The sequence below is a fragment of the Strix aluco genome, chromosome 6 (assembly GCF_031877795.1).
Source record: "Strix aluco isolate bStrAlu1 chromosome 6, bStrAlu1.hap1, whole genome shotgun sequence".
NCBI lineage: Eukaryota > Metazoa > Chordata > Aves > Strigiformes > Strigidae > Strix > Strix aluco.
This window is the reverse complement of record NC_133936.1, coordinates 21,314,803-21,341,943: the sequence shown is the minus strand read 5'-3', so window position 1 is coordinate 21,341,943 and position 27,141 is coordinate 21,314,803. Positions and strand designations below refer to the sequence as shown.

Sequence of the window (27,141 nt, the reverse complement as noted above, 5' to 3'; positions counted from 1 at the left end):
TTCCTGTCACAAATTAACAGGTTTACTCAAGCTAGCAGAAACAGTGCAATGGAAAACATTAAAGATTGCAAAACAAAGGAATTTATAAGACTGAAGGTAATATATTGTTAGCAGTAGGGAAGTAAAAGTATTCTCATATGTGGACATAAAGCATCTGATGACAATCATGAATGGAAGAAGGAATTCTACTTTACAGGGATACCTGAGCTTCTTCCTGTTGCTTTTTCAGTTGTTCCAGCATTTGCTGAAATTCTGCTTCTTTCTGTTCTGCTTCTTCCATGGTTGCTTGATTCTGCTCTTCATAGGCCATGGCAACCACAGCCAGGATCAAGTTAATCAGGTAGAAAGAACCCAGGAAAATGACCAAAACAAAAAATATCATGTATGTTTTCCCAGCAGCACGCAGTGTCTGCAGAAAAAGAGATAATACACATTTTTAGCAGACTTTCAAATACTGTTGCATAATATGGTAGCATCTGTGTTATAATCTAGAAATACATTATAAGATCACTTTGTGTTAGCACAAGATTATTTAGTTACTTTTTCCATATACAGATAGTATTATATCCTGGCTACATGTGCAAAAATCCAAGTTTTGTATCTACTATGGTCAAGGTAAATACGATTCTGTAGCTTGAATATTTAGAATTTCTACCAATGATAATCTGTAGTAGCAGTTGCTGCCCCCACTATATGTCTGTAGTATAGCCTTTAAATCTAACAGTAGTGGGGCCACTAACCAGCATCTTACCTTGTCTCATAAGTCCCAAACTACAATGCCACAAAGACAGTGCAGTATAAAAAATGTCATGCTGCACAACATCACTGTCCTTCAGGTTAAGGATATGTGCAGTTCAGGGACAAGATGTAACCTTTTCAAAGACAATATATTTGTACTAGACTGCAAATCAATTTAACTAGCATCTATTTACAGTATGTTTGGGTAAGAACTTTAACAACTTAAGTTCATTTACTCATTTGTGAGAAGAAAGAATAATGTTTAACCACCTCATAAAATAGCAGCTATTTCTTATTATGTATTTGAGTAGCACATGGGAACCTAAATCACGAACAAGGCCCTATTGCTTTAGACACCTTACATATATGAAATAAAAGATGATTTCTGTCCCAAAGGCCTTAGGGACACGTGAATGAAAATAACTATGCAAGTACTATGCAGTAATGGTATTGGTGATGGTGCTGTTTATTTTAATAAGTCCTCACCAGCTGGTAAAGATTCTCCCAAAAGTCCTGAGTCATCAATCGAAACAGTGACAAGAATGCCCAACTGAATGTATCAAAACTTGTGTAGCCATAGTTGGGGTTTCTACCAGCTTTCACACATATATATCCTTCTGGACATTGACTACAAAAGAAGAGGAAATGCTATTTTTAACAACTACTCTAAATTACGATATGCTATAGTAAATCACAAAATTGTTCAGGAGTACCAGTTGCTAATGAAATTATGAACAAGTAAAATTTTATTCTACATACCTAAGATAAAAATACATATCTTATCGGTTTTCAATTTTTAATTCCATTTCCTAATGATATTTCAATGCTTTAATAATATAACTGTTAGTAATCTACCCTTCCCCACAATTTGTCATATCAATACATCTCCACCAGGACAAGAAAAGAATGTAAACTAGCATGGCTGATGATAAACAGTTGTTAGCAAGCTGGCAGCAACATTTATGCACATAGCATTTATGTGGTTACCTTTACAAAATTAGCCTAAGATGACGAAAGCACCTGTGTAAATTCAAATCACATAGATGATTATATTTAGGTATAGCTTCAATTGCAAAACATCAGTAATTTGCAACTCTATGGTACAGCTGATACTAAAGTTGACTGCGTGACCTATTCTAAGTAGCTAATTCTTTTTTTTTGATGCATAATGAAAAATTATGACCGTTTTCTTACCCTGCATCAGAGCTATTGCCACACAGCAGAGCATCATTTTGTCCTTCCAAGAAGTAGAAATGATCTGTTTTCAAAAAAAATAAATTAAAAAGTTGATGAGAAAGACATCATTTATATCTAATGGAAACTGAGCAATGATACAGACTTACACTTTAAAGAAGTAAGCAGAGCTAACAAACAGTTTAACTGCAATATATAATAAATAGGAATGAAAAAAGCATGGAAAATACTGTTTTGACAGCAAAATTACTTTCTATAGAGTCTTGAAGTTGGCCTTTCTTTAGAAAATAGAAAGGTAGTTGTACAGATAATTCTCAGTAACCTACCCAAATGAACAGGATACAATGGGTGGAATACCAAATTGTGTATGTCAGCAAATGAGTGAACAAATACCAGGAAACCGAGACAAAGAATGAGGGCGATTCCCTGCCTTTGTTCATGCATTTAGATATATACCATTTAGTGTTATTCATTTATAATTATTCTTTACATACTATTTTATCCAAATATTACTTGAAAGAGTACTGACATTTTTGCAGCATGAAAACATAACCCAAAATGCACAAGAAATTGCTAACTGGATCTTGACTTGAGCAGCTGAGGGAGAAACCAAGGTTTTATTGTACATTACAAAAAATGACTATACAGAATTCTGTATCAGAGGAATGTACTTGAAGTATCTACATTTATTTTGTTAATAGGCTAACTATTAAAATGAGGTAAAATAAAATTTGAAGAGATTGAAGTCTTAAAAGCCCCCAGCACATTCTTTTCGTTTCTTTGTTCTGCTTTGAGGCAGAAAGTGAAAACCAGTTTGCAATCAATTCCTAGTTTAGGATTCTTATGGTAAAATGGGAATCTCTAGTGGAGATTTTTGGGTCAGGTGGCATATTAAACTAAAGTTGCCAAAATTAGGTATGTTCTGGCTGTTCCCAGGAAGCAGATGGTTCCTTGAGATTCACTGCCAGCTGGCATGGACTAGCTTAGCTGGCATGAACTAACCGAGGGCTAATGCTAAAGAGACAAGCAGGGAATTGCAACCAGTTCCTATTGACTGCTTCTACTCTGTCACCACCAGTATACGACAGAGACAGCATAAAATCTGCTTATTTTAAAAAGAGAGAGAGATATTATGTGCATAACTTATGCATCTGCAATCTATTCTCAGATATCAGATAAGAAAACAGCGGATTTTCAGACATTCCGGTGCTCACATAGTCACGCCCTGTGAGAGCTCTAACCCTTACTTAAAAAGCTTAAAAAGTTTAAAGATGCAGATAGGCTCCAAGCTGGATTTTCAAAATAGTCTATGGGCCTAATTCACATTCTTGTGTGGCACAGCTGCTCCTCTGGTAAGCAGAGGATCCAGTTAAACCGTCCAGTCAGCTCAACTCTCAGCCCACTATTCTGGAAGACATTTAAATAATAAATTTTTCAATACAAAGATGATAAAGTAATAAAAATAATCTATATGAGTTTATAAAAAAATATGCCATATATGAAACTATCTCCTGTCAACTTAATAACAGGGCAACAGTCATGTGTACAAGTCCTGTGTGACACTTTCATAAGTAAATTAAGGAGATATGTTCTGGCTGGGATCCTCAGAAAATACTTGAAAAAAGATTCTCAGAGAGCAGTCACCAGTGGCCCAATAGTCAATTCATAAGGGCGTCTTTCTGAAGATCCTCCAGGAATCTGTGCCATACACGGTTTTCATAAGAAGTTTCATTACCAACTCAAGATATGAAATAATAGAAAAAATGCATCAAGTATTCTGAAGACATCAAGCTAGGAGAGAAGATGACTGAAATTTAGAATGACCTTTACAAACTGACAAGCTGGTCCAAAAGCAATTGGATTTACTTCAACAGAGACAAGTGGAAAATGCTACAGTTGACAAGGCAAAATCAAATACGTAAATGCAAAATAGACAGGATCTAGCCACAGCCACTGCTGTACAAAAAGATGCAATGACTGTCACGAACTGCAAGTTGACTGTGAATCAACAATACAGTGCTGATATAAAAATGATGTAGTTTTGATATGCGTTAATAGGAATGTTGCATATATGGCATGAGGTAATTACTTCTTATTTCTACCTTTATTATAGGAGTAAGAACCAGATTTGAGCATCTCATTAAAAAAAAAACCAAAATCAAAACAAACAAAAACCATAACAAAAAAAAAAGAAAAACCAAAATCCCAGATTAACTGGAAAGAGTCCAAAAAAGAAAAAATGTGAAAATAGGTGTAGAAAATGCAAAACAGAAAACAGGATTGCTTAGTTTAGAAGAGACCAGAAATAAAGAAGATACCAATTTTAAAGTATCATAAAGACTAATACAAAATAGTCCATGATTATCTTATTTCTAAATCCACAGGAGAAGTAGTAATATATTCAATCTGAAATTAGGAAAATTTAGGTCAGATATTTAGAAAAAACCTTCTGTTTGTGTGATGTAGTACCAGAAGCAGCTAAAGGGGAATGGAATGGAATCTGTACTTCAGATGTTTGTAAGAAAAGGTTATCATGCAAAATATTCTCCAAGGTGACATTTCTATGATACTACAAGCATGCTGAGACGATAAGTACATTAAAAGATTATAAGGCAATGAGACTTGGATCCAAAAGCATTTAGCTGTTAAACTGAGGTTTCCTAACTTTCAGTGATGCAGGCATCAGTTACAACATTTATACAGACTTTATAAAATACTAAGATTATGCCTAATTACAAAGTTAAAACCCTAAATACACTAAAAAAAATAAGAGGGACTGAACAGATAAATAGGAGAGACTGAAGCTATTTACCATAATGAAAGACACAATAGCAATCTACTATAGATATGTTCAGAGTTGTTCTATCTGAACTTTAAAACAATCTTTAACACAGTAGTGACATTAACTACCTAAAAGGGTGAAAATACTGTAGTATGAAGTACAAAGGAGACCAAAATGCTAATTTCTTGATTTTCCACAGATAAGAAACAATTTAAAAGATACACAATCTGGAATCTAGTTCTTATTTTGCTAGAATAAGAAGCATGGAATAAATCACCAATACTCTTATAAAGGCATGTCTCTGCTGTGAAAGGGATTGTGGTGTAGAGACACTCACCAAGTTCCAGAAGAAACAATGCAGCTGCATTTACGTGCCATGGCAGGATTCATGAGCTAACGGATGTTCAAATGTGGATTTATGATATTGGGCATTATCTTGCACTAATGTAGCTATAAGATTTCAGATCCCATATTAGGACTGTCACACTATTTCAGGAGGCTTGAAGCTAGCACGGAAATCTCAGCTTTGGGCGGCAATGTGGATTTACTCTAGAAGTCATATTCAGTAAAAGGTAAAAAGATATTTTGGTACCCAGTACAATATTATAAGTATGTCAAACTACATTATGACTGTTCTTTTATTTACTACACAAAATGAGTGCTTTTATGTCTCTTGGCCAGATTACACCATTTTAAATACAATGGAAAGATACTGATGCTTTGTATCTGTTTAAAAAAACTCTAGAAAATCAATGCAGTAATGATATAATTAACTCTTACTTCTGTCTTCGATGTACTCATCCCAGTTAAATGTTGTCATTGTTGTATTAATAAATGTACCATTTTCACCTATAGAGCTATTAAAGTAGGAAATAACAGTTGTTTCGAAAGTAGAATTGTCTGGAGGCCACTGCAGGCATTTATTCCTCAAGTTGCCCATGAACAGCTGCAGCCCTATTAGTGCAAATACACTCAGACAAAACACAGTCAGGATCATTACGTCCGAGAGCTTCTTCACAGACTGAATTAGGGCTCCCACGATAGTCTTCAAGCCTGCAAAGACAAAAGATTTTTATTATGATGTTAAACAGATACTAAACACACAAAAAATCATGTGATTTTTCCTGACAAGATAAAGATTTCATGCAAAATGGCAACTAAATGAGTCTAATATTTGTGATACAATAATTTTCATGAAAAGCCTTATTATTTGTGAAGATGAATGAAAAGCTGTAAGTTTATGCTTATTTTATAGTGTACAGAAATAAAAAGTAGATAATACCAAACACATTGTTTATGCCAAAACAAGTGATTTTATTATTCATGCTATATCTCAACCCTACATAGTAAAGCATCGTTTGCTTTTGCTGATGCTTCTTGCCCAAACCTTTCATATATGAACCTTTTAAAAAGTATTCTGCATTAGTAAACCCATTATAAAGATGTTATAAGTGCATATTTGAATGATGTCATAATAATCTTCTTACAGTATAAGAGGGGTGATGGTTTGGAGAAGAAAGACATCTTTAAAACAATACCCCATGCATGGCCCATGCTATCCTTTAGAGTTTAATTTTTTATACATGACTTAAAACTGAATTAAGTTGCTATATCAAGTGCCTGCAATAAATGATAAAATTTGCATCAGTATGAAAGCTTAAAATTAACTTATATTTAAAACATGTAAAGGAAAGCTTGATGTCATAAGATGCAAATCACATAGGCTGTTTACTGCAAATATCTCATGCAAGAATTTGTTAAACGCAAAGGCTGATTTTTTTGAAAACACAGCTAATATAAGAAAAGCAAGAATCAGTTTAAATAAAATTACATGTCTTGACTCCTGCTTTTTTATTTTGTTATCAGTGTGTAGCAAACAAGGCTTATGCTTTGAAAACGTGAGTACAGCCTTTGTAGAACAAAAGTCAGCCTCAGTGTTTAACCTAGCTCTCACCTGGAATGACTGATATTGTTTTCAAAGCTCGGAGAACTCTGAATGTTCTCAACGCTGAGACATTGCCCAGGTCCACAAACTCTGTCACATATCTGTAATAGGGGAGTTCACACACAAACACAATGACAGCACACAAATAACAGTTGGAGATACGAGGGGCCTAACACCTTACACCAACTACTTCTTACCTGGAATTACAGAAATAGTTTTCAAAGCTCTCAATACTCTGAAAGTTCGAAGAGCTGAAACATTGCCTAGGTTTACAAATTCTGTTACATACCTGTAGGATTAAATCACAGTTACTCAGAATTGAGGCAGATTTTATCCTATTTGCTTGGGTCTTTGATCAAGACCTCTTCACCGTTCACTGTACTTTGCCTGTTATAAATATGCTTCTGGCCATAAAATTAAATGAAGTTTTATCAAAATAAACCACATTGACTGACTTGATGTTTGAAACCTAATTTGGTCAGCTTATAGCAGGAAGTCAAAAGGATTCCTTTCATTCTGGTATGCAGAAAGGAGACAGGATATGAATAGTTCAGGCTGATGGAATTCACAATCCTAATGGGCTGGCACACCATGCTGGCCTCTGCAGCTCATGCTTAGTTAGAAATACTAAAATGTGTAAAAGAGGTAGAAGAAACATATTGAAACCGCAGGAAGTCCAGGCTCCAAATGTTCTGGCTGACAAAATATGAGGCAATTTTTAGTCACCCATTTCATGCTATCGGAGATATCTTTTTTATAAAAAAATAAAAGTAGAAGACTTACGCAAATGTAATGACAGTGAAATCTAGCCAATTCCATGGGTCTCGAAGAAATGTAAAATCTTCTAAACAGAAGCCCCTTGCAAGAATTTTAATAAGTGATTCAAAGGTATAAATTCCAGTGAATGTGTATCTGAGGAAAATATGCAAGACAGAGTTTATAGAAACACACACAAGTTATCTTTACACATTACGCTCTCTAGTTGTTTTATTCTTATTTTCTTCTAAGTGGGATAAGAATTTAATGAAAGTTACAACCAATGTTAAACATTTGCAGAATTTATACCATAGGAAGGAGGAATCAAATTACAACTGAAAGACTAAATGACAACCCATAGCTTAAGTTCAAATTCTATAATCTATACCAATGAGACAGTTGCGAAATTCCCAGTTACTTCATTGGTGCATGTTTATGTCCAATCTGAATCCATGTTATAACAAAACACACAGATGGATTATGTTAGGATTTCAGAAGTTGCTTCCAGACTAAAAATTTCTTTCTTCAATGTTATTTTTATTCTGAAATGTTGCTTAGCACCATGAGCTGGCAATGTGCCAAACCTCATCACTCCTCATTGACTTTGTTACAGAGTAGGTGTATCCAGTATTTCACCTTCTGCAAGACAGGCATAGTACTGGAATGAAACGAGAGTTTTCAGATGCAAAATCCTGTGCAAGAACAACCAAAAATCTTTACAAATGCCAATAAAATTCAACTACTTGTTTTGACTAAAAATGTGGTTGAAATGTAAAAAATAAAAATATTTAATTCTGGCACTCTGAGTCATTTCAATATTCTATCTCCAAATGATGTCATCTTGAAATTTAGTTTCATTTATATCTTTAATGGAAAACAATTCAAATTAAACTGCTTAAAAGGCTTGAACTGGTTTTCCAACTTCAGCCAACCTGAAACCAATTTTCTAATGTGAATTTTTTCAGTTCAATTACTAAAAATGTCTTTCCTGCACAACTTTACTCAAAAGATGAGAAGGACTTCTGTTGTATATCTAAATAGCACAATATAATGACATGAAGAAATACTCAAACTAGTATCTTTATTCATAAATATTTACTATATGCTAGACATCCTGAATATATGTTCATACTGAACTCAAAATGAGAATGCCTCCACTGACTTGTAATAGTCCTGCGATTTCACTTTTGATTACTGAAGATTAAACAGGTCCGTGTCATCCAAAGCAGTCAGGAATGAAGAAGCAGAAGCAAAAAATGCTACTGCAAAAATGAAGCACCATGAAGAGCAGTGTTTCACACTGTGGTTTACAGCTTTGGAACTATGACAACATATGCACCAACTGTATACTGGCACCAAGTAGCTGATGTCATATTGGACCTTTTCCTATGGGAAGATTAGCCAACCACTTAAACACTTCTTTAACAGCTTATTTTTCATACAAGCTTTCCATTGTTAGATTGTCTTTGGTAAAGGAAAGCTGCACAATGGTGAACGCTGCCATCCATTAGACAACCCCTTTACCAGTAACACCTATTGCAATACAGATGGAAGAGTGTATTTCCCAGCATTCTTGCACAGACGTACACAGAATGCAGTGGAAAATATTTATAATTCACTTTTTTGCATGGTTATAAGACTAGCTTCTCTTCTTACATTCCCCATCTAGTACTGCAGAGGATGGACACTGAACAACTTGCAATGAGGCACATGTTGTAAAATACACGTATTTAATATTACACAGAAGAAACCAGCAGCAGAATAGCTGCTGAAAGGATATGCCAACAAGGTAGCTGCTGCCGGCGGATGCCATCCTAATATAAAATAATTTACAGCAGTATGTTTCAGATTACTGATTCTTATTCAAAGAAAATCCATTTAACTTACTCTACATTCTTTGTCCAGTCTGGAGGGTTACTCATGGTCATAAATACACAGTTGGTCAAAATAGTGCACATGATAAGCATGCTGAATAATGTAGGTTAAGAGTTAAGGAATGTAAGCCAGAAAATCTCATAAAAAGAGTATCAAATAACATGCTGCTTTGGCAGATTTCCACTATCAGGAGCTATTTATCCCTCCACTGCTCTGTTAACACTCAGGGAAAATCCCCAAATATGTTAAAGCTTCCACAGTCACTGCTTTATAGCTAAAAGAGAATAATCACATACTAAAAATTAGAAAATCTGAAAGATGTTAAAAAAACCCAACCCTTAATTTTAAGAAGACCTTAGATGATTTTTTTCTTTTGAATAAGGAAATGTGAATAATTTTATTCTTTTGAATAAAAAAATGTGAAAGTTTGAAGTACTAGCTTCTAATTTAGTGGAGTAACACAAAAAGCATTTATTCTGGACGATCTAGACAAATCTGATCTATCTCCTGTATACAAAACAGTGAAAAATACATTTTCTTCACTTTTCTTCTTTTATGTTTCACCATAAAATTTGGCATGTATCAACATTTTTGCTTATGATTATAATACATATATTGAAATCTAGTTATCACACAGTAGGAGAAAGCGTAGGGAAATTTTAGGGAGAAAAGTATTTTATTACTGTTTGCTTTACATATGGCTTTTGTAACATAAATGTTGGTGGAAAGGAGGGCACACGATATTCACAAAAGAAGAAATCTAAAAAGAATTCCAGAACAGGTCCAAGTCATTGACAATTTCATTGGTTTTAACAGAACTGCTCTGGATCTACAACCTTTCACTGTCAGGACTGATGACATTCTTAGAAATGAAAATAAAAATATGAAAATGAAAACCACACAGATGCACAAACCGTCCACATGATGGCACTACCACCTAAAACTAGAAAGAGGACAAAGCTCGATTTTGAGAAGGGCTTTAGCTTCTGTAACTAAAATGCAGGTTCACACGGTGCTCCTAAATAGAAATCCGAGTATAATGGGGTGGGAAGTAATGTGAGGTTCCCCTCACGAAGTTTTCTTTGCATGTCTACATTAATGAAAAAAAACTTCAAGCGACAATAAATACTTCTGTCTTCTGACCTGTCAAACAACTGGGGCATTACATTCAACAATTCTTTGGTTTTTCTGCTCAGTAAATATATTTCAAATCCTTTATTCAGAATCTGTCTTCTCACTATGTAATTCATATATGAACGGAGCAGAAGAGAAAGAAAGGTATTTTAAAAAACAGAAAAAAATAATGTCTTATAAGAGTGTTTCACAAGTCTGTATTTTACATAGGCTTTCAAAATCCTTTTAGATGAAATGTCAAATCCTCACTATTCTTTCATCAGTGGAGAAATAACTAGAATATACATTCCTGCAATTTTAAACAAAGTTTTTTAACATTCTGACTTTAGTGACTCTAGCTCTTCACTACCATCTCAGTCCCATGATATTCCATTATTCCACGTAATTGAGTAACACTGTAACATGCTAAGGAGTGTCATATAATTGACAAATAATTATTTGTAGTGACACCTGTAGCAAGCAAATACAAAACAGGCTATGTAGTGTCATGATGGCTTCTGAAGTCATTTGTAGGCTAGCCACTGATAACAACATCCAACACATAACAACCACTGTAATTATCAGACTTCCATTATACCAGGATTGAAAAAAATCCTGTCAAGATTTATTCTCCATGATCTCAGGATCCCTGTATGTAATGCTACACACAAAACTACGGGATGCCTACTAAAGTCAGCTATCAAAACACTGAAAAAGACAAATTACTAGATAAGTCATTATCTAGATCATTTAGCTTTGCAAATCTCTGCCTGCAATGTGGAACTCTCACAACCTACTTGAAGCCTGAAATTAAAACATCTACAGGATTATGAGTGCATAATGCAATAATGATCAAGAAATAAAATAGACAGGTAAGATACACAGAGGACTAAGAATGTATAATAAAACAAGAAAACTAAGCTGTTTTATCAACCTATCCTTCTGCAATTGTCTGAATCAGAAAATGAAAAGGCATAATGAAACCGTATTTTCACAAAATATTAATGGAAGCACAAACCTGGGATCAAAGATTTGATTTTTAACACAAAGTGTCAGTGAAGAACTAAAAGTATTTTGAGCAATATATCTGCAGTTTATGAAAAATGTGGAGGAGGGGAAAAGATTAAAAAAGATGTGGTGATTACAGGAAAAATAAGAGGGAAGGGAAAAAATAGGTGGGGGAAGAAAAAAGACACAGGAAGAAATTGTAAAGGATGATGACTGGTTGTCTGGCTTCTGATATTACTATATTAAGATCCAGCAATGAACACAAATGTAAAAAGGTAATAAGAAAAAGAAAGAAGACGGAAATAGTAGAAGACAGAAAAAGCACTATAGATCATATTGATCCTGAGACATGTTAGAGAATGATTTAAATACTAAGTAACACCTCATTTACTACAGTTTTAGGCTAACCACTTGAAAAGGATATGAATGTACCAAAATCTTAATAGCTATTTTTCTAAGAGGATTGAAAGGAGTTAACATGTACAGGGCAGAGGTGGCACTGAATCGGAATATTGCCTTCCCTTTATTCAATACTATAAAGGTCTGGAAAAAGAAACACAGAATGAAAAATAACATTTTTTAAAAGATACCAAGTTACAAGTTCAAACCCAGAATCATTTTAATTTCATCATTAATCATATCTGGTCAAACTGTTCTTCCATTTACTCCTCCCCCGGAATCACAATCCCCTTGTCCAGTTCACACATAGTAGAATCCAGCCAAATTACTATAAATATAATTGCATGAAAACATTTGAATACATTTATTTAGGTATCACAAGTAATCCTGATATTGCTAGCTAGAAAACAAAGACAGGTATATAAGGTACAAATGCACGTAATATTTGAAGAATTAGTATACTTTTTATACTTTATGATACACACACTGAGTTACATAACTTTAAAAAAATGAGCCATTAAAACTTCAACATTCCCTGAATCAAATAACCAGCATTAATTATCACATCAAAGTACTAAGACAATAGTACTACAAAGTGATCTAAATTTCAAGAGTGATCTTCATGAAAATAAGGAAATTCAGTGTTCAATAACCATTTTTTCAACATAACACTAATGTACTGAATAGTTTTTGCTGTACTGCAAGAAAATAATAACGTATTGCTTCCCAACTATTTCTTGTGAGAGTTTCACACCTGCAATTCTGTCTGTTTTGATGTCATACTTTACTTTTACCTAATACAGAATTTAATAATCCATGTATTTTCACTGTCTCTCCACAGTTTCAGCAATAACTCATGCATACTACCAACATTTAAAAAAGCATTTAGAAATGTAATAGTTCTCTTAAAACCTGGGAAATAAAGAAGAATAAAGCCTTTATTTAACATGCAGTAAGTTTTTAAATCATTTAGATTTCCATGCATTTTGAGAAATTCCTATCTATCATCTCTTCTTTCTACACATGGGTGACAGATCATGCTCACTGAAGGTAACTGGATCCAGCTATCATTGTGGCAGCCCTAAAAAGCCCAAAGGGAACATAAGCCATGCAAACCTGGAGCACAGCCAGTAGCCATGATCTGCCTCGGCTGGAATCAGAGGGCAGCATTTGTAAAGATTATGCTCTGCTTTCTGAGCAGGTGTGCCAAATACAGCAGCTGAAATCCTGAAAACAGAATGCCTCCCTCTGCCTGAAATAATAATTTCAGCACTTCCAAACTGAACATATTTGCACTCCCAGATACCCATTGATCCTCAAGCCATACTTTGGTCCTTTATTGTAGAGGAGAAAGGATTGCTCTGTAACGTACTCTTCACTACCATTGCTTTTCAACTCTATTGATATTCTTCCTGGAGTTCAATAAAACATGCCCTCAAATCAGAGTTTTTAATGTTTTCTGTTCCCTTTACTCTGACAAAACCTCTGATGAAGCATCATTTGTGTGATGCTGACTCATCAAGACATATTGAAAAATTAAAATGGAGCCTGACCTAAACAAGGGTGTTCAAAGATATGCAAACACCAAGAAAAATAATAGGAGAAATTATGATTGCAATGCTCATATAGTTTGGAGTCTTACATCTCCTACTAGAAATCACTGTGCTTCTGGAAAAGATCAAGATAACTGCTATGCATTTCTCAATTCAGGAACAAGCACTTCAGCAGGATTTTACTTCACATCCACGCTTAATTGCAGAATGACTTTTGTAGTTTCCAAAGCATGATATTACATGTGCCTAACTTCAGGATTTCCAGCACTGAATTTAGATTTTTACTACGGCAGAACTGGGAAAGAAAGAAGGAAAGAGATCAGCACTTTGACACAAATTCCATTTGCCTGACTTCCAGACTTCAACAGGGTAAATCACTTGAGTAAAGGGAGCAGTACACAATATTTAATTGAAAACCTTGTTTTCAAATTTAGCACGATTCTCCATAGCATGAATTGAGTTTTAGAAATTCTCCAATGAACATATAAGGTACATCTGATTTTTTAAAAGCTGTTCTGTGTGTTTAGTTTATGACTTTGTTATTGTTATTGTTGCAACATATCAGTGGCAAGGCATACCACTAATTCCAGCAGGAAATATCTTCATTTGTATTTTTTTACTTAGTTCAAGTTGGACTCCTAACAATTCTTGTGGATTTTCTTCCTTTTTCTTTGAGGTAGTTTTTTTGCTTTCATGTTGTTGGGTTGTTTGTTTTTGTTTTTGTTTTTGTTTTTTTAATTCACTTGTTTTTATTCACTAGCTAATTTCCACAGGAAAGAAAAGAAAGCACAATAAAAAAATTTTGAAGACAGAAAAACAAACAAAAAAAAATCAGTAATTTCTTCTTTACTGGTAAAAAATTATGATGGTGCAATACATATGATGCCAAAATCTGAGGGACAGGAATTCTGGAGAAAACCCAAGGCCATCTGGTCAAAAGTCTAAAGTTCAGCACTTTTGTGCTTGGCCAGAACAGTTGTTGTTATTACTTCAAACAAAAAGAAAATATGTGGGTTTATTTTTCTAAAAATTAACATCTCTTTAAAATCTTTTTAAAATTATGTAACATTCTGTCAACACTCCAAGAGGAATTCCTATCTCCTCTTTATTTATGTCCTTCTTTTAAATGCCTTCTCTTTGATAACAATCATAGAACAATATAAATCTGGATATGAAAAATATTTCACCCAGACTAAGTTGGATATATGAAGCCTCTATAGAGTACAAAATGGAAGAGGATGATCTTTGGCATATCCTGAGACATTGCCTTTACATACTTCCCTATCTTTCCCAGCAATAAGAGAATGCAACCTAGGCCTTCCACATGACAGTGAAGAAATCTAGTGAGAAGGTGTCTAGCTACCTTTGAGATGGGTTTCATAGTGAAGATCTGCTCCTTTCACATCTATAATACAGCAATTAATAAAAGAATAATTCTAAAGATAACCCCTGTGCTACTTCTTCTATTCTCCTATGTATAAACCACTGAAAGTCACAAATTTTAGTAAAATACTAGGTATATTAAAATAAACCTGAATACTTCTCTACCAATAGACCAGGTCCCACAAACTTTCATTACTAACTTCTGTTCATACAACTGAGATTTCTGTGAAATGAAATCAGCTGCGGAGGAACGTATTAGAAGTAAAGACCAGGACCAAAATACTGGAAATACTATGTCTATAGGAGGTTCCTTCTATTTTAATCTTCTTAAAGTCTGATAGAAATATACAACACACTCACTTTTTTATTGATATAATATGGGTCCAGGTCTTCCAAGGGCTCGGACACCATTCCAGGAGGTATGTCACCGTAAATAAATGGTAGCGTCTTTCCTGCCTCCAAGTCGCTATTTGGCTTTGGGCCATCTTCATCATCATCATCTTTGCGTTCTTGTTTGGATTTTTTAGCTTTTTCTTCATTGACACGCTGCTCGATAGCTGCAAGTGATTCTCTCGTGAAATAGCGGAAGCTGTCAGGTCCTGGCGGTACCAGCACTGATTGTGCCATCTTTTCATCCTGCACCTCTTAATTACTGTTCAGCCTCTCTCATAAAAAAGTGCTAAAAATATAAAAAACACAGAAAAAATTTAGAGCCACACAAATAGCTACAACGTAAAGGAATATACCTTCATAGAATTTTCTGTGGGACATCTTATTAAATTCAGTCATTATCATCCAAGAGGAGGCTGCTGTGAAATGGATTTTAAAATTTGTTTTTATTTCAAGACAAACCATCTTCCTTTGCAGCTGGCCTCTTAGAGTTGTCTTGAAGGTATCAATTCTTAAAACATTTAGTTTAAAATTCACTTAGTGCTTGTGATGATATATTGTCAATTCTATAGACTGTATAAAAAAATGTCACATAAAAGACAGTAATATCTTCTTGCCTTTATCGAGGGTAATGCTATCCGTTCCAGTGAATAAAGTAGGAGGTGTTTTCCACCACATTCAGTGTGAGGAATTAACAGCTCTGAAGTGTTTCTGGTTCGATGTTGAGGAGACTCCTGACAATTCACCTCTTTATTATCCTGAATGTTGCACCTTGGACCAACCCTCCCTCTACCTATAAGGACTAGAAATGACTCCTAAAATCCACTACTGCCGTGTAAGGCCAGAGGGATCAGTTGAATGCAACGTGAGATGCCCCTTCTCTTCAGGTACAAATATGCTGCCTTTGCAGAGCTGCCAGCTCAGGAAACAAGATTCAGGCATAAGCACCTGTATTCAGATCCCCTGCCTGGCAACACACTGTGCACTGGAAGAATTGCTGAATTAGACAAAAATGATCTTTAATCATTACATACTCCACTTAGATCTTTTATGTCTGATACCATACCAGTTGTTTATATTTTTCACAATTTTCACTAACAAGAGCTGAACCATCTCTTCTTAATGTCTCCAGACAGTTCAGTTAAAAAGAACAAGTGGAAAATATTCCTAATGCAAATACTTTGATCTGAAATCATAAATGGGATCTCTGCCATAGCCTTCAAGAATTTTTCTCGAGTCCTTCTCCTGAGTAAACACATTCAAAATATAGCAAATGCAATAAAAAAGTAACAACTTCCATGTAAGACAATATACCCAAGAAACAATTACCAAATTAAAACGGTACAATAGTTAGAATACAATCAGCATAATCCTATTTTACTGTCTCGCTAAATACACCTACACCAGCACAGCTGCAACAAATTCATATTTTTGAAGCCTGATAAATAAACTGCAACACGATGCGCTCTCCCCCTTTTCAACCATATGCACATAGCCGTTTACACCTACACAGACATCCACACACATCCCAACTCCTGCAGGTCCCCCAGGAGCATGCTCTTCCATTGCAGGCAAATGCACCTGGTGCATTCTGTCATGGACGGTCTGGAGCAAACTGCTGCTGGAAGCTGCACAGACTAGTAGCAGCAGAAGGGTTAATTAGGAAGAGGAAAGTGGTCCTGCTGCAGAATCTTGTTAGATTTTACGTTAATTACAGGGGGGGAAAGGGATAATCCTGTTTTAATGCTGCAGGAAAGAATTAAAAATTCATTACCAGTGAAGAATCTTGCACTTATGTGGGTTTGGAATGGCACCAAGGAAGACTGCAGCTAAAATTCCATCATGTCTTTTCCTTTTTTCTTTTTTTCTTTTTTTTTCCTTTTTTTTTTTTTTTTTTTTAAAGTCTCCTTCTACAGACCACACCTAACTTCCTGCTGAAGGGATCCTGGTTATTGAAGTCAAATCCGGCATTTCCTGTGCGAGCCTTCTGAGTGCTATAATTCTTATTGCCACTAGATGGTACTGGTATACATCCGTAGATTCTTGTTAGACACGGTAAAGAATTTTTGTATGCTCGAACGCTTGCTTAAACTGAGACTCTGGGACTAAAATACACGATTTTATATAACCAGACAGGTCTCAGCATTCTCAGAATTTCTTCTGAATATATAGCAGCTACTGCTGATGAGGCGATAGCTGTTAAAACTGTGATGGTGACATAGAAAGAAAGTAGGAGGGATAGCAAAATAAGATAACTAGAAAAATGGAGGTTGCACAGTGTACAGCCAAAGCAGTTGTTCTGGTCTATCGGCAGTCTGGATTATTTTAAACTATAGCTTGTATTAGTTTTCTAAAATAAATTTAAACAATATATTTGCTGTGTATTCTTTCTAAATCTGCAAAAGCCAGCAATGAGAGGGAGGGAAGGATGGCAGTATTGAGTGCTCACTGCAGTGGTGAATGCCTGTACAGAAATCACCCACTGTAGCAGGGGGGAGATCATGATCAGGAGCACTGTAAGCCCCTCCCATGTAGCAAATCAATAAGACATCATCTTTGGGCACCACTCCACCAAAATGCCATCCCACCTCTCTTCACTCTTCTGCTTTCTCTGTATTTTCTATGCTTACTGATTTGTACACTTTTTCCCCCACAGCACCAATACCACTTTTTTAGCCTCTCTCTTTCCCCACCATCAACCTTCTGTCCTTCCCTCCTTCTCTTACATGTACCCAAATTTCTCTCAAACTTTTCAAGCAACACATTCCTGTATCTATAGATTCAGACCTTCAGGCAGTCTTTTACTTCTGTCCCTCTGCCATCTCCTTTCCTTCAGCTGCAAAGAGGACTAAAGAAGCTGTGGAAAGTCATAAAAAGCAAGGAGTCACTCTAAAGTGAGAGAGGTTGGAGAAGGAAAGAATACAGTAGCTGAAGAAATGCCACTGTGGCTTTGAAAAAAGGACAATGAAGAGAGACAAATATTGATAATTTGGTTCTTTAGTAATTGTGGTGAATGAACAGTTTGACTGGATCAAAATAGTGGTTTTGACATTTTTAGCAACTAAGAAAAAATCTGTCAAATGAGAAATATAATTTAACCACATCAGAAGTATCTATTTGGTTTTGAATAATTTAAACATTGCACAATATTTCAAAATAATGTTAAAAGCCTTTTTAGAAAAGTCTTTGATAGGGTTTTCTAACTTCACAAATGATTCAATGAAATCAATAGAAATTTTGCAAACAATTCCATGTAACCTTTTTTTTTTTTTTTTTTTGTTAAAATGCTTTGGATGAAAACTTCTGGCTGGCTCTGATTAGGACTGTGGTTTACTTGGAACTGCTCTGCAGTCTCAAAATAAGAGGATTATGAGACAGCACAGATTCACAGAAGGAGTAAATGAGCTTCTAACTACAAAAGTATTTTGATTATTTATATGTGTGGAAATGTACATATGTGTTTGTACAACTGCTTATGAAAGTTACAGTAAACCAAGTACCTGAAAAGCTGGGCTAATTCACACAATATGGAAAAGGAGCTTCATTCTGCCGTTAATGGTATATTAAGTTAAAGTGTTTAATTATTTGTTTCTTATTGTATGGGTCTGAAATTATCTGAGATGTCAATCTGATTTCCACCAGTGCTATACAATCTACATGTGTAGTGTTAGGAAGGACAGTGAAAAGTAAAAACAAAAAGCAAATAGTCAGTGGGACGTTGTATACCATTGCCTTAGATGCTTGGGTCTACACTCTTACTAGACTGTAAGGTGAAAAGAACAAGCATTTTAGAGAGAATAGGCAGGAAATGCAATATGATCTTTGCAATCTAAAAGAGAAATATATATACTCCTAAAGAGGAGACCACATTAGTACATCTAGAGAAGCTAGTAACAATCTTTAAAATATATTAAAATAATTAGATACTACGTAGCTATAGTAAATATAGCAGATAAAATTAGTAGAGATAGGAAGGGAAAATTATCAAATCAAGTAGTAAATATCAATCAGAAACCAATCCAACATAACCTACATTGTTCAAACAGGGTCAAAATTTACCTAAACTATAAACATGGAGTAAGAATAATTCTGGTAATAGGTAACTTCCGACTTCTGTCTAGCTTCCTACCTACAGCCGTGAGTACATTTTATGAATAATTTTATCACCAGTGGTATCCACCTTCCCACTACTATGGCACACCTGAAAGCCTGAAGTGTACTTTGTCTTTTAATCATCTGGCGAAACACTCGTGGCCCACATAAAGGGTAGAGCTGAAGAAGTGTTCAGTGTCATATATAAAGAAACTCTACAGGAGGGTGAATGATTTTTGACAGGACTGAGCTGAGAGAAACTTCTGAGTCTCTTCCTGGCTGTCTAGGAGCCCTTCATCTACAGACAATCCTGATTAATAAAATCAGAAGGAAAACAGATTAGCAACTTCTCCTGAGAAATCTGTAAAAATTAACTGTCTTTGTTCAATGCTAAAGTGAAGCATTAAAATGCGCAAGTGGCAACTTGCCGTCATTCTGTGGTTCTGTGATCCTTTTACTCTCCAGCTGTGTGTTCCTGTACTATATTAGAATTTCCCTAAGTGCATGACTTTTCATTTATAGTTCTGAATTTCATCTCATTCCAGTAACACCAGTCATCAAGCTCATCTACTCCTTTCTGTATAATAGCTTGCTCATTCTTTGACAATGCCTCCCAACTTTGTGATAGGAGCAGATTACATTGGCATAGTTCCACTTTCTTTGCTGAAAGAATTAATTAAATTTTAAATAAAATCTCTCCCAAAATTATAACAGTGACAAGCAACTCTGACCAAAGCATATGTTACTGTGGCATTTGCTGTAGTTTGCAAAATATGTTAATACTATAAGAACTTTAATCTTAAAAAAACCCTGAAGTTTATGCTCTAAAATGAAATAGTACTTTTTGCAAAAGGGGTAGAAAAGGGAAAAGGGAGCTTTTTTTTTCTTGTAAATAGTATATATTTAATCTTGTAAATAGTATATGTTTAATCAAATACACTGAATCTAAAGAAATTCCTGTCACCTCTTCCCCCCATGCTACTTAAAACACTTACTATACTACTAAATTATTCATGGTGATCGAGATGACTGAAAAACATGTTTGCTAGCTTCAGAGATGACATGAAACTGGGAGAGCTACAGGTAAACAGGAGGACAGTATTAGTATTTAAAATGTTCTGACAAATAACAAAATGGTCTCAAAGAATGATGCAATTCAAGAGATACAAGTCCTACATTTTATATTTAGGCAAGACTAAATAGATGAAAAATTACAGGATGAGCATCAGAACCCCACCAATAGCTCCGCAGGAAAAGATCTAGAGTACTTACTGCATCACAAACCAAGCATGAGTGAAAACTCTCAGTCTTGCCAAAAAAAGCAAGTACTTGGATTTATAAAGTTGTGAAATGGTCTTCTACTCTTCTAGTTGGAGTGGTATGTCCAAATTGTATCATCAGTAAGTTCACAGATGACACCAAGTTAAGTGGGCGTGTCGATCTGCATGAAGATAGCGAGGCACTACAGAGAGACTTGGACAGATTGGTTCGGTGGGCCAACGTTAACGGGATGAGCTTCAACAAAGCCAAGTGCCAGGTCTTGCACTTGGGCCACAACAACCCCCTGCATCGCTGCAGGCTTGGGGAGGTGTGGCCGGAGAGTTGTCTGGAAGAGAAGGATCTGGGGGTTCTAACTGACAAGCAGCTGAACATGAGCCGGCAGTGTGCCCAGGTGGCCAAGAAAGCCAACGGCATCCTGGCTTGTATTAGAAATAGTGTGACCAGCAGAAGTAGGGAGGTGATCGTCCCCCCTGTACTCTGCACTGGAGTAAGAGAACTGGACACACCTGGAGTATTGTGTCCAGTTTTGGGCACCTCAACACAAGAGAGATACTGAGGTGCTGGAGCGAGTGCAGAGGAGAGCAACAAAGCTGGTGAATGGCCTGGAGAACAAATCTTATGAGGAGCATTGAAGGAGCTGGGACTGTTTAGTTTGAGGAAGAGAAGGCTGAGGGGAGACCTCATCGCTCTCTACAACTACCTGAAAGGACATTGTAGAGAGGTTGGTGCTGGTCTCTTCTCACAGGTAATTAATGAAAGAACAAGAGGGAATGGCTTTAAACTCCAACAGGGGAGGTTCAGACTGGACATTAGGAAAAAATTTTTCACAGAAAGAGTGGTCAGACAGTGGAATAGGCTGCCCAGGGAGGTGGTGGAGTCACCATTCCTGGATGCGTTTAAGGGTCGTTTAGATGAGATGTTGGGGGATATGGTGTAGGGGAGAACTTTGTAGAGTAGGGCTGATGGTTGGACTCAATGATCCAAAGGGTCTTTTTCAACCTGAATGAATGATTCTGTGAAATTGGGTACTACATTTTAAAAAATATGGGGGCCACCTGCAAAGAATTCAGAGGACAGCAATAAAAACATAACTTACGAGAAAACATCCAAGGAATTGTGGGATTTATTTGAGTTCTTTCTGTCTTAATTTTACATTGAAAAGATTGATGTAAGGCACAATGACAGTCTATATGTCTAGAAAGCTTCTCCAAGGAAGAGGATGAATTTGTTTTCTTTTTATCTGGCATACAGGCAAACAGGTTGTGGGGTTAAACTGCAACAAGAGGGATTTGTTAGGAAAACCTTTTAACAGTGAAAATAAAGAATGAGCACAGAGTAGACACACCACAATCATTCAAGGGCTTTAAGAAAGGCTAGGCCTTGTAAAAAGAAACATCAGTGATGAGTGTGAGATCTGTAGCAAAACTGATCAGGATGAGAATCAAGAAACTTGTAACAGTGTTTACCCTCACTGTTTACGGGTCTTAATAAACGTAGGTTTCTCACTGTTTTGTGCTGCTCCATCTGTTATGTTTCTCCCCAGGCCTCAAGGGACCAAGTGCTTATTGTTTATATACCAGAGAAGCAGAAAAGAAGGGGGCTTTGATTTCTGTCACTGTTGGCTGAGAAAGTTCTTGAAGAGTCAGTGGGGTGCAAGATAGAAAAAACTGACATTGTGTGGAGGAAAGTCCCAAGGACTTCTTTACAGAGAAAGAGACAAGAGTGCCTAAAGAAGCATTGGTGTGGAATAGGAGAGATGTGCCCCCAGTTTCTCTTTATGCACCTCTCTCTCCTTACAGTGTTTTCCTTTTCCCCTAGCCTGACATAAAGAAAGTAAGCAATCAACTGTAGAAAAGCTATTTCATAGTCCATTCTCTTACCTGCACCTCTCATCACTGCTATTCCTATACATGGGTAAAATAAATACTGGAAAAAACCCCTGTTCTGTCTCAAAGGGCTATAGCCCTTCTGGATGTGTCATCACCCCATGGCACTGCGTGAAAGACTGTGTAACATGATTGCCCTGGCTGAAGGTGGAAGGTTTACAGCTGGTATAGTTTCTCTGCTAAGATTTATGGTCTCACTACTCCACTGTTGAAATTAGTAAATAGCAAATAAAGAAGTTTTCCTGTGCTTGGGGTTTGTGTGTTTCATACTATGCTGCATTGTATGTTCAGTAGTCAGAGCTCTGACAGAGGTCTCTTCGTACAGTATCTATGTGCTGAATTGTGAGATTTGAACAGTAGGTGTTTCTATACAACAAATTTTTCCAAACGGCTCTTAGAAGAGCTATATAAAACTACGGCTTCCTACACATTGTCCAGAATTTTAAAGGGATGCTTAAGTAGTAAGACACCTTTAAAAATGCAGTTTCTGAAAATCTTAAGCCAATATGAGATGGTGCAGTCAGAAGGGACAGCCCCATTCTCCACCCACTCTTACCATGGGCATTTCCCACTGTGCTGGCTTGAGCATTTCTGCACCTCTGCATTTTAGCCAGATCAGCTTACTGGTCTGGCTGAAAACTACAAAAAAGTGGCCGGATTTTAGACAGATCAAAGAGCTGATCCATCACACTACAGAAAAGAAATTAAGAGGCTTAGTATGTTCCTTCACTTTTAAAGCGTAAAGGACTAGCTGAGTATCTACCTACAGTGTCTTCCAAATTTCAGTGCTTCTCCTACGTGCAAAACTCAACAGGGCTTAAGGCGCCAGAGTACGAATAAATGGATCTTCAGCGTTTGAATGCTAGAGCTGAACAGAGCTCTAACAATTGTACAGTCAACAAATACTAGCACAGATCCTGAATCTGCTGTAGAACCGATTATAGGTAGGATAAAAAAGCAAAAAGGTTTATTAAAATGCCCAAACACTAGCAAATCTAGGGATCAAATTGGGCTAGCATTCAGTTACAACAGCCTCAGGACTGCTCTTCCAAGATCAGGAGGTGACCAGGATCACTTCTGCCTCTCAACATGGACATCATAACATCAGGACGGCATTTTATGCAAAATGTGCAGCAAGGATCATGTAACATGAAAATAGGTATACAAAGAACACTGTTGGGAAAATTTGGGGGTTCCTTCAAACCAGTTTTCTCACTCTTTTTAAAACTTATTTCAGGGTACTGCCCATACAGCTATGGCAAGATGTACTCCAAGGAAGTATGAAAAATCAGTTGATCATTATCTTTACTGTTAGCCAATAACTGGCAATTACTGCATTTGGTTATAGTTACCTAATCTATTTTTCTCTTTTATCAGAAATGGTCTCTGAACAGTTTCTGATTTTCAATCAAGTGTCAGTGAATGAACAAAAAGCTATTTGTTTTTCCAGATAAGAGGCCCTTAAGTCCTTCCTTCTAGCATTAGACAACTTGTTCTTTTCACTTGATGAAAATACCATTTTTTTTTTTTTGTATACAGTGAAATAAGCTTTCTGCCAGACTCAGATGAGCTCCTCTGGTGCTCCATAACCAGAAGAAAAACAAAGGGCAATTCACACCTGAGAAAGATTCAAAACAACAGTTTCCCTGTACAAAAACAGAAATATACTGTCTCCAAAGCAAACAGCAATGTGGGAGACAAAGTAATGCAGAAGAGCATTCACCAAATCCCTAATGAAGCTGGTTAAGTGATTCAGGCCTTTCAGCCATGCAGCTGAGGTGGGCTTTTCATCAAATCAATCTTTGCCCTGATACCCACTGTGAGAAATGTATCCCCACAAGTACATTCTTGTGTAAGTGTCAGGCTAGAGATATATCCATTTTTAGTGTGTTTGTGTGGGGAGAGTGACTATACAATTCAAAGATGTAATGATAACAGAAGTGCCATATGTATGGGATGAGCTAGATATTTCCAGATGCCTGAATAGGAGAGTGTGCTGACTACTTATGCTGTTAATAAAACATGCTGTGATTTCTTTCCTGACAAACCAGAACCCTGAGTTTAACATTCCCAGTATGGGCATTATGTAAAGATGTTTAGAATGAAATTGCCATTAAATCTTAACTACAGCATGACTACAGAAAATTCAATCATATATAATTTATATCCTTTTGGATAAAAGACACCAGGTAGGTAGGAGATTTTAGTACCCCCCTAACAACTGCCTAGCAACTTTGGATGAACAACATAAACCATGATTCTGAACCTACTGACAAGTGATTGTGGACAACACTGTGCGTTTGCACTTTTATAGCCTCTTACTGTCTCCTCTTGCCAACACAACCTATGAACAAACCCCTGCTTTTTCAGTTATTGTTTACATAAGCCCAGGTCTGACAGCAAAGCCGGGCCAAACTCCCCTCAAGTCAAGGACAAATGGCTAAGGACCCCTCCACCTCAGCAGACTGGGCAGCCAGCTTCCACTTCAACCCCAAGCCACTTCCACCTGCTCCCTTTAACGCCGCAGAGCCAACACACCGGGCACTGCGGAAGGGGAAAGGGAAGGGGAAGGCAGGGCGGCGCAGGCCGCAGCGCCGGGCGCGCCCGCGGTCCCGCCTCCCCAGCCCGCCCCCGCTGCCGGCCGCCCAGGTGCGGCAGCCGAACCTCCGCCCTGGGCCTCGTCACCTCCCATTGCCACACCGGGCTACAGGGGAAGACGGGCAGGCCGATGTCGCTCGAACCGGCGACACCGGGTGAAAATTCGGCAGGGCAGACGGACGGGGGGCTGTGGGGCTGTGAAGGGACGCGGCTCTGCAATGGCGGCGGGGCTCGCCGGCACGGAGCGGCGCTGAGGGGAGGTTGCCTAGCAACCGGCCCGGCGGCTGCGGCACCCGCGCTGCGGCCTGGCAGCCAGCGCGGCGCAGGGCTGGGCTGGGCAGGGCAGCGCCGCCGCCCGTGGGCTGCGGAAACTCCCCGTGAAAGCCTGCTCCAGGCAGGCTGGTTTTTGCAAAGCTTTCCCTGCCTGCTTCACCAGGACCTAATCAAAGGGGAGAAGCGGGAGGGGCGGAACAGACAGGCATTTAGCGTAGGGTAGGTAACGGCAGCGTTCCAGAGAGGCAGAGGCGGGGGGGGGGGGTTTTGCCGTGGAGAAGGGGGCCTCGCTCGGCGGGGTGAGGCGAAGCCGCCTTTCAGTCGACAGCGAGGAGCAGCTGAGGCCCTGGGCCAGCCCCAGCCCGGGCAGAGGCCGTAGCCCTGGCGAGCGAGGTCCCCTCTGTTCCCACGAGCTGAGCAGGGATGGTGCCAAATCCAGGCGTTGCCACCGAGGCAGGAAGGAACCGGGGGATCATCACCTTACTTCTTTTCAGTTTGTTTACTGTCTGTATTGGATACAGGTAGTCGGGCATGCTGCTTATACTGTCTGCAGTCAGTTCCCCTTCTTCGTGTGGGGGTGTTTGGTTTTTGTTTTTTGTTTTTAATAGGAAATGGTGACTGTAAAACCATAGAAACAGACATGGGGAGTGGGGTGCTTGGACAGTTCTTACATCATCTCCGTTTTTAAAAGATGTTGTCCTTATTTCAAGCTGTTGGTATGTTTTTAAGAAAAAAATAGCCTCCTTCACCACCTGCCAGTAACCCTGAGTTTAGGTTTGGTGTATGTGAGAGAGCATCAGGACGTATGTATCTGATTCGTAACTTTGCAAAATAAACAGAATCTGAATCTAAACGGAGTATTCTCTAAATAGGCCTGCAATTGCAAAGATAGTTTATTAGTAACAAACACAACTGCCTCTTGAGGAACTTATTTCTAAAACCAAAACACAATAGACACGGAAAGCATAAGGACCATTCCACATGGGGGAAACAAACATCTCCATGGATAACATATGAGAATTTTCCCCCCTGGGAACTGTGCTGCCACTGACAGGCTCCCTGCAGCTGCACAGCACCAGCTGCCAAGGGGATCCTGCAGGAGTTAATGCAGCTTGAAAGAAGCATTAACTCCCTGGATATCCATCAGCCTCCAAGGGCAGGATGCCACAGACTCTCCTCATCAGCACTACTCATGCCCCTGCCTGCATGTCCTACTATGTAGCTGCACCTGGAAACATACCAAGGTCTCTGAAGCAGATAGAAACAGTGAAAAGCACAACTAAAAAGTACAACTCCCTTCCCCATGCGTGGTCTCCACCAGACTCCCTTTGCCAGTGGAATGGAAGAGCTGCCATTGTTTCAGGGAAGTGCCACTTCAAATAGGCCAGAAGCAAAGTGGTTTCAGTGATTCTGGAAATTAAGTCATAGACAAGGTCCCATATTTACTTTTACATATTCTTTTAGTCTTATGATGGTTTATGGGTTAGCAGTTGTTACTATATCCTTAGGGAGAGAGTGCAGATGGGTCCAAGACAGCTACTAGTTACAGGTTGTCATGTTTCATGATAATTACAGATGGGGCTGGCATACTGTTTATTACTGAGATGCTAGATGCTTGACCTGTCCTGTTTTCTTCCCCCCCCCCCCCCCCTGCTCAGTTATGCCAAACGTGAAATGCTGGGGCTAAAATTTTCCATTTTTGCCTCGTGCTGATTTTTGGACTGAAGTTTCAACTCAAATGATGCAATTATTTCCAAGGAAAAGCTACAGATACGTATTTCTCTTTAAAATTTTATAGCTGCCAATTTTCAAAGCATGAAGTCCTGCAGAACTTTTTGCAAACAACATTCTGAAGTTTGGACATTTCTGTTGGAG

General features: G+C 37.6%; 1 protein-coding gene across 5 annotated transcripts in view; it reads right to left on the bottom strand.

The window, feature by feature from the left end:
• Positions 1–27,141, bottom strand: part of LOC141925228 (sodium channel protein type 2 subunit alpha) — a 79,479-nt gene that overhangs the window by 41,821 nt on the left and 10,517 nt on the right. For 2 of the 5 annotated variants that reach the window (XM_074828995.1, XM_074828997.1), the window contains exons 2-10: positions 15,107–15,425; positions 11,837–11,954; positions 9,303–9,393; positions 7,443–7,571; positions 6,857–6,948; positions 5,495–5,767; positions 1,933–1,996; positions 1,225–1,366; positions 203–409 (exon numbers count right to left, since the gene is read on the bottom strand). In XM_074828995.1, coding sequence (XP_074685096.1) covers positions 203–409; positions 1,225–1,366; positions 1,933–1,996; positions 5,495–5,767; positions 6,857–6,948; positions 7,443–7,571; positions 9,303–9,393; positions 11,837–11,954; positions 15,107–15,373 — 1,383 coding nt within the window. In that variant the 5' untranslated portion in view covers positions 15,374–15,425. Of the gene's footprint in view, positions 1–202; positions 410–1,224; positions 1,367–1,932; positions 1,997–5,494; positions 5,768–6,668; positions 6,761–6,856; positions 6,949–7,442; positions 7,572–9,302; positions 9,394–11,836; positions 11,955–15,106; positions 15,426–16,910; positions 17,331–27,141 lie in introns of those variants that run through there. The other 3 variants (XM_074828993.1, XM_074828996.1, XM_074828994.1) reach the window with 2 other exon arrangements.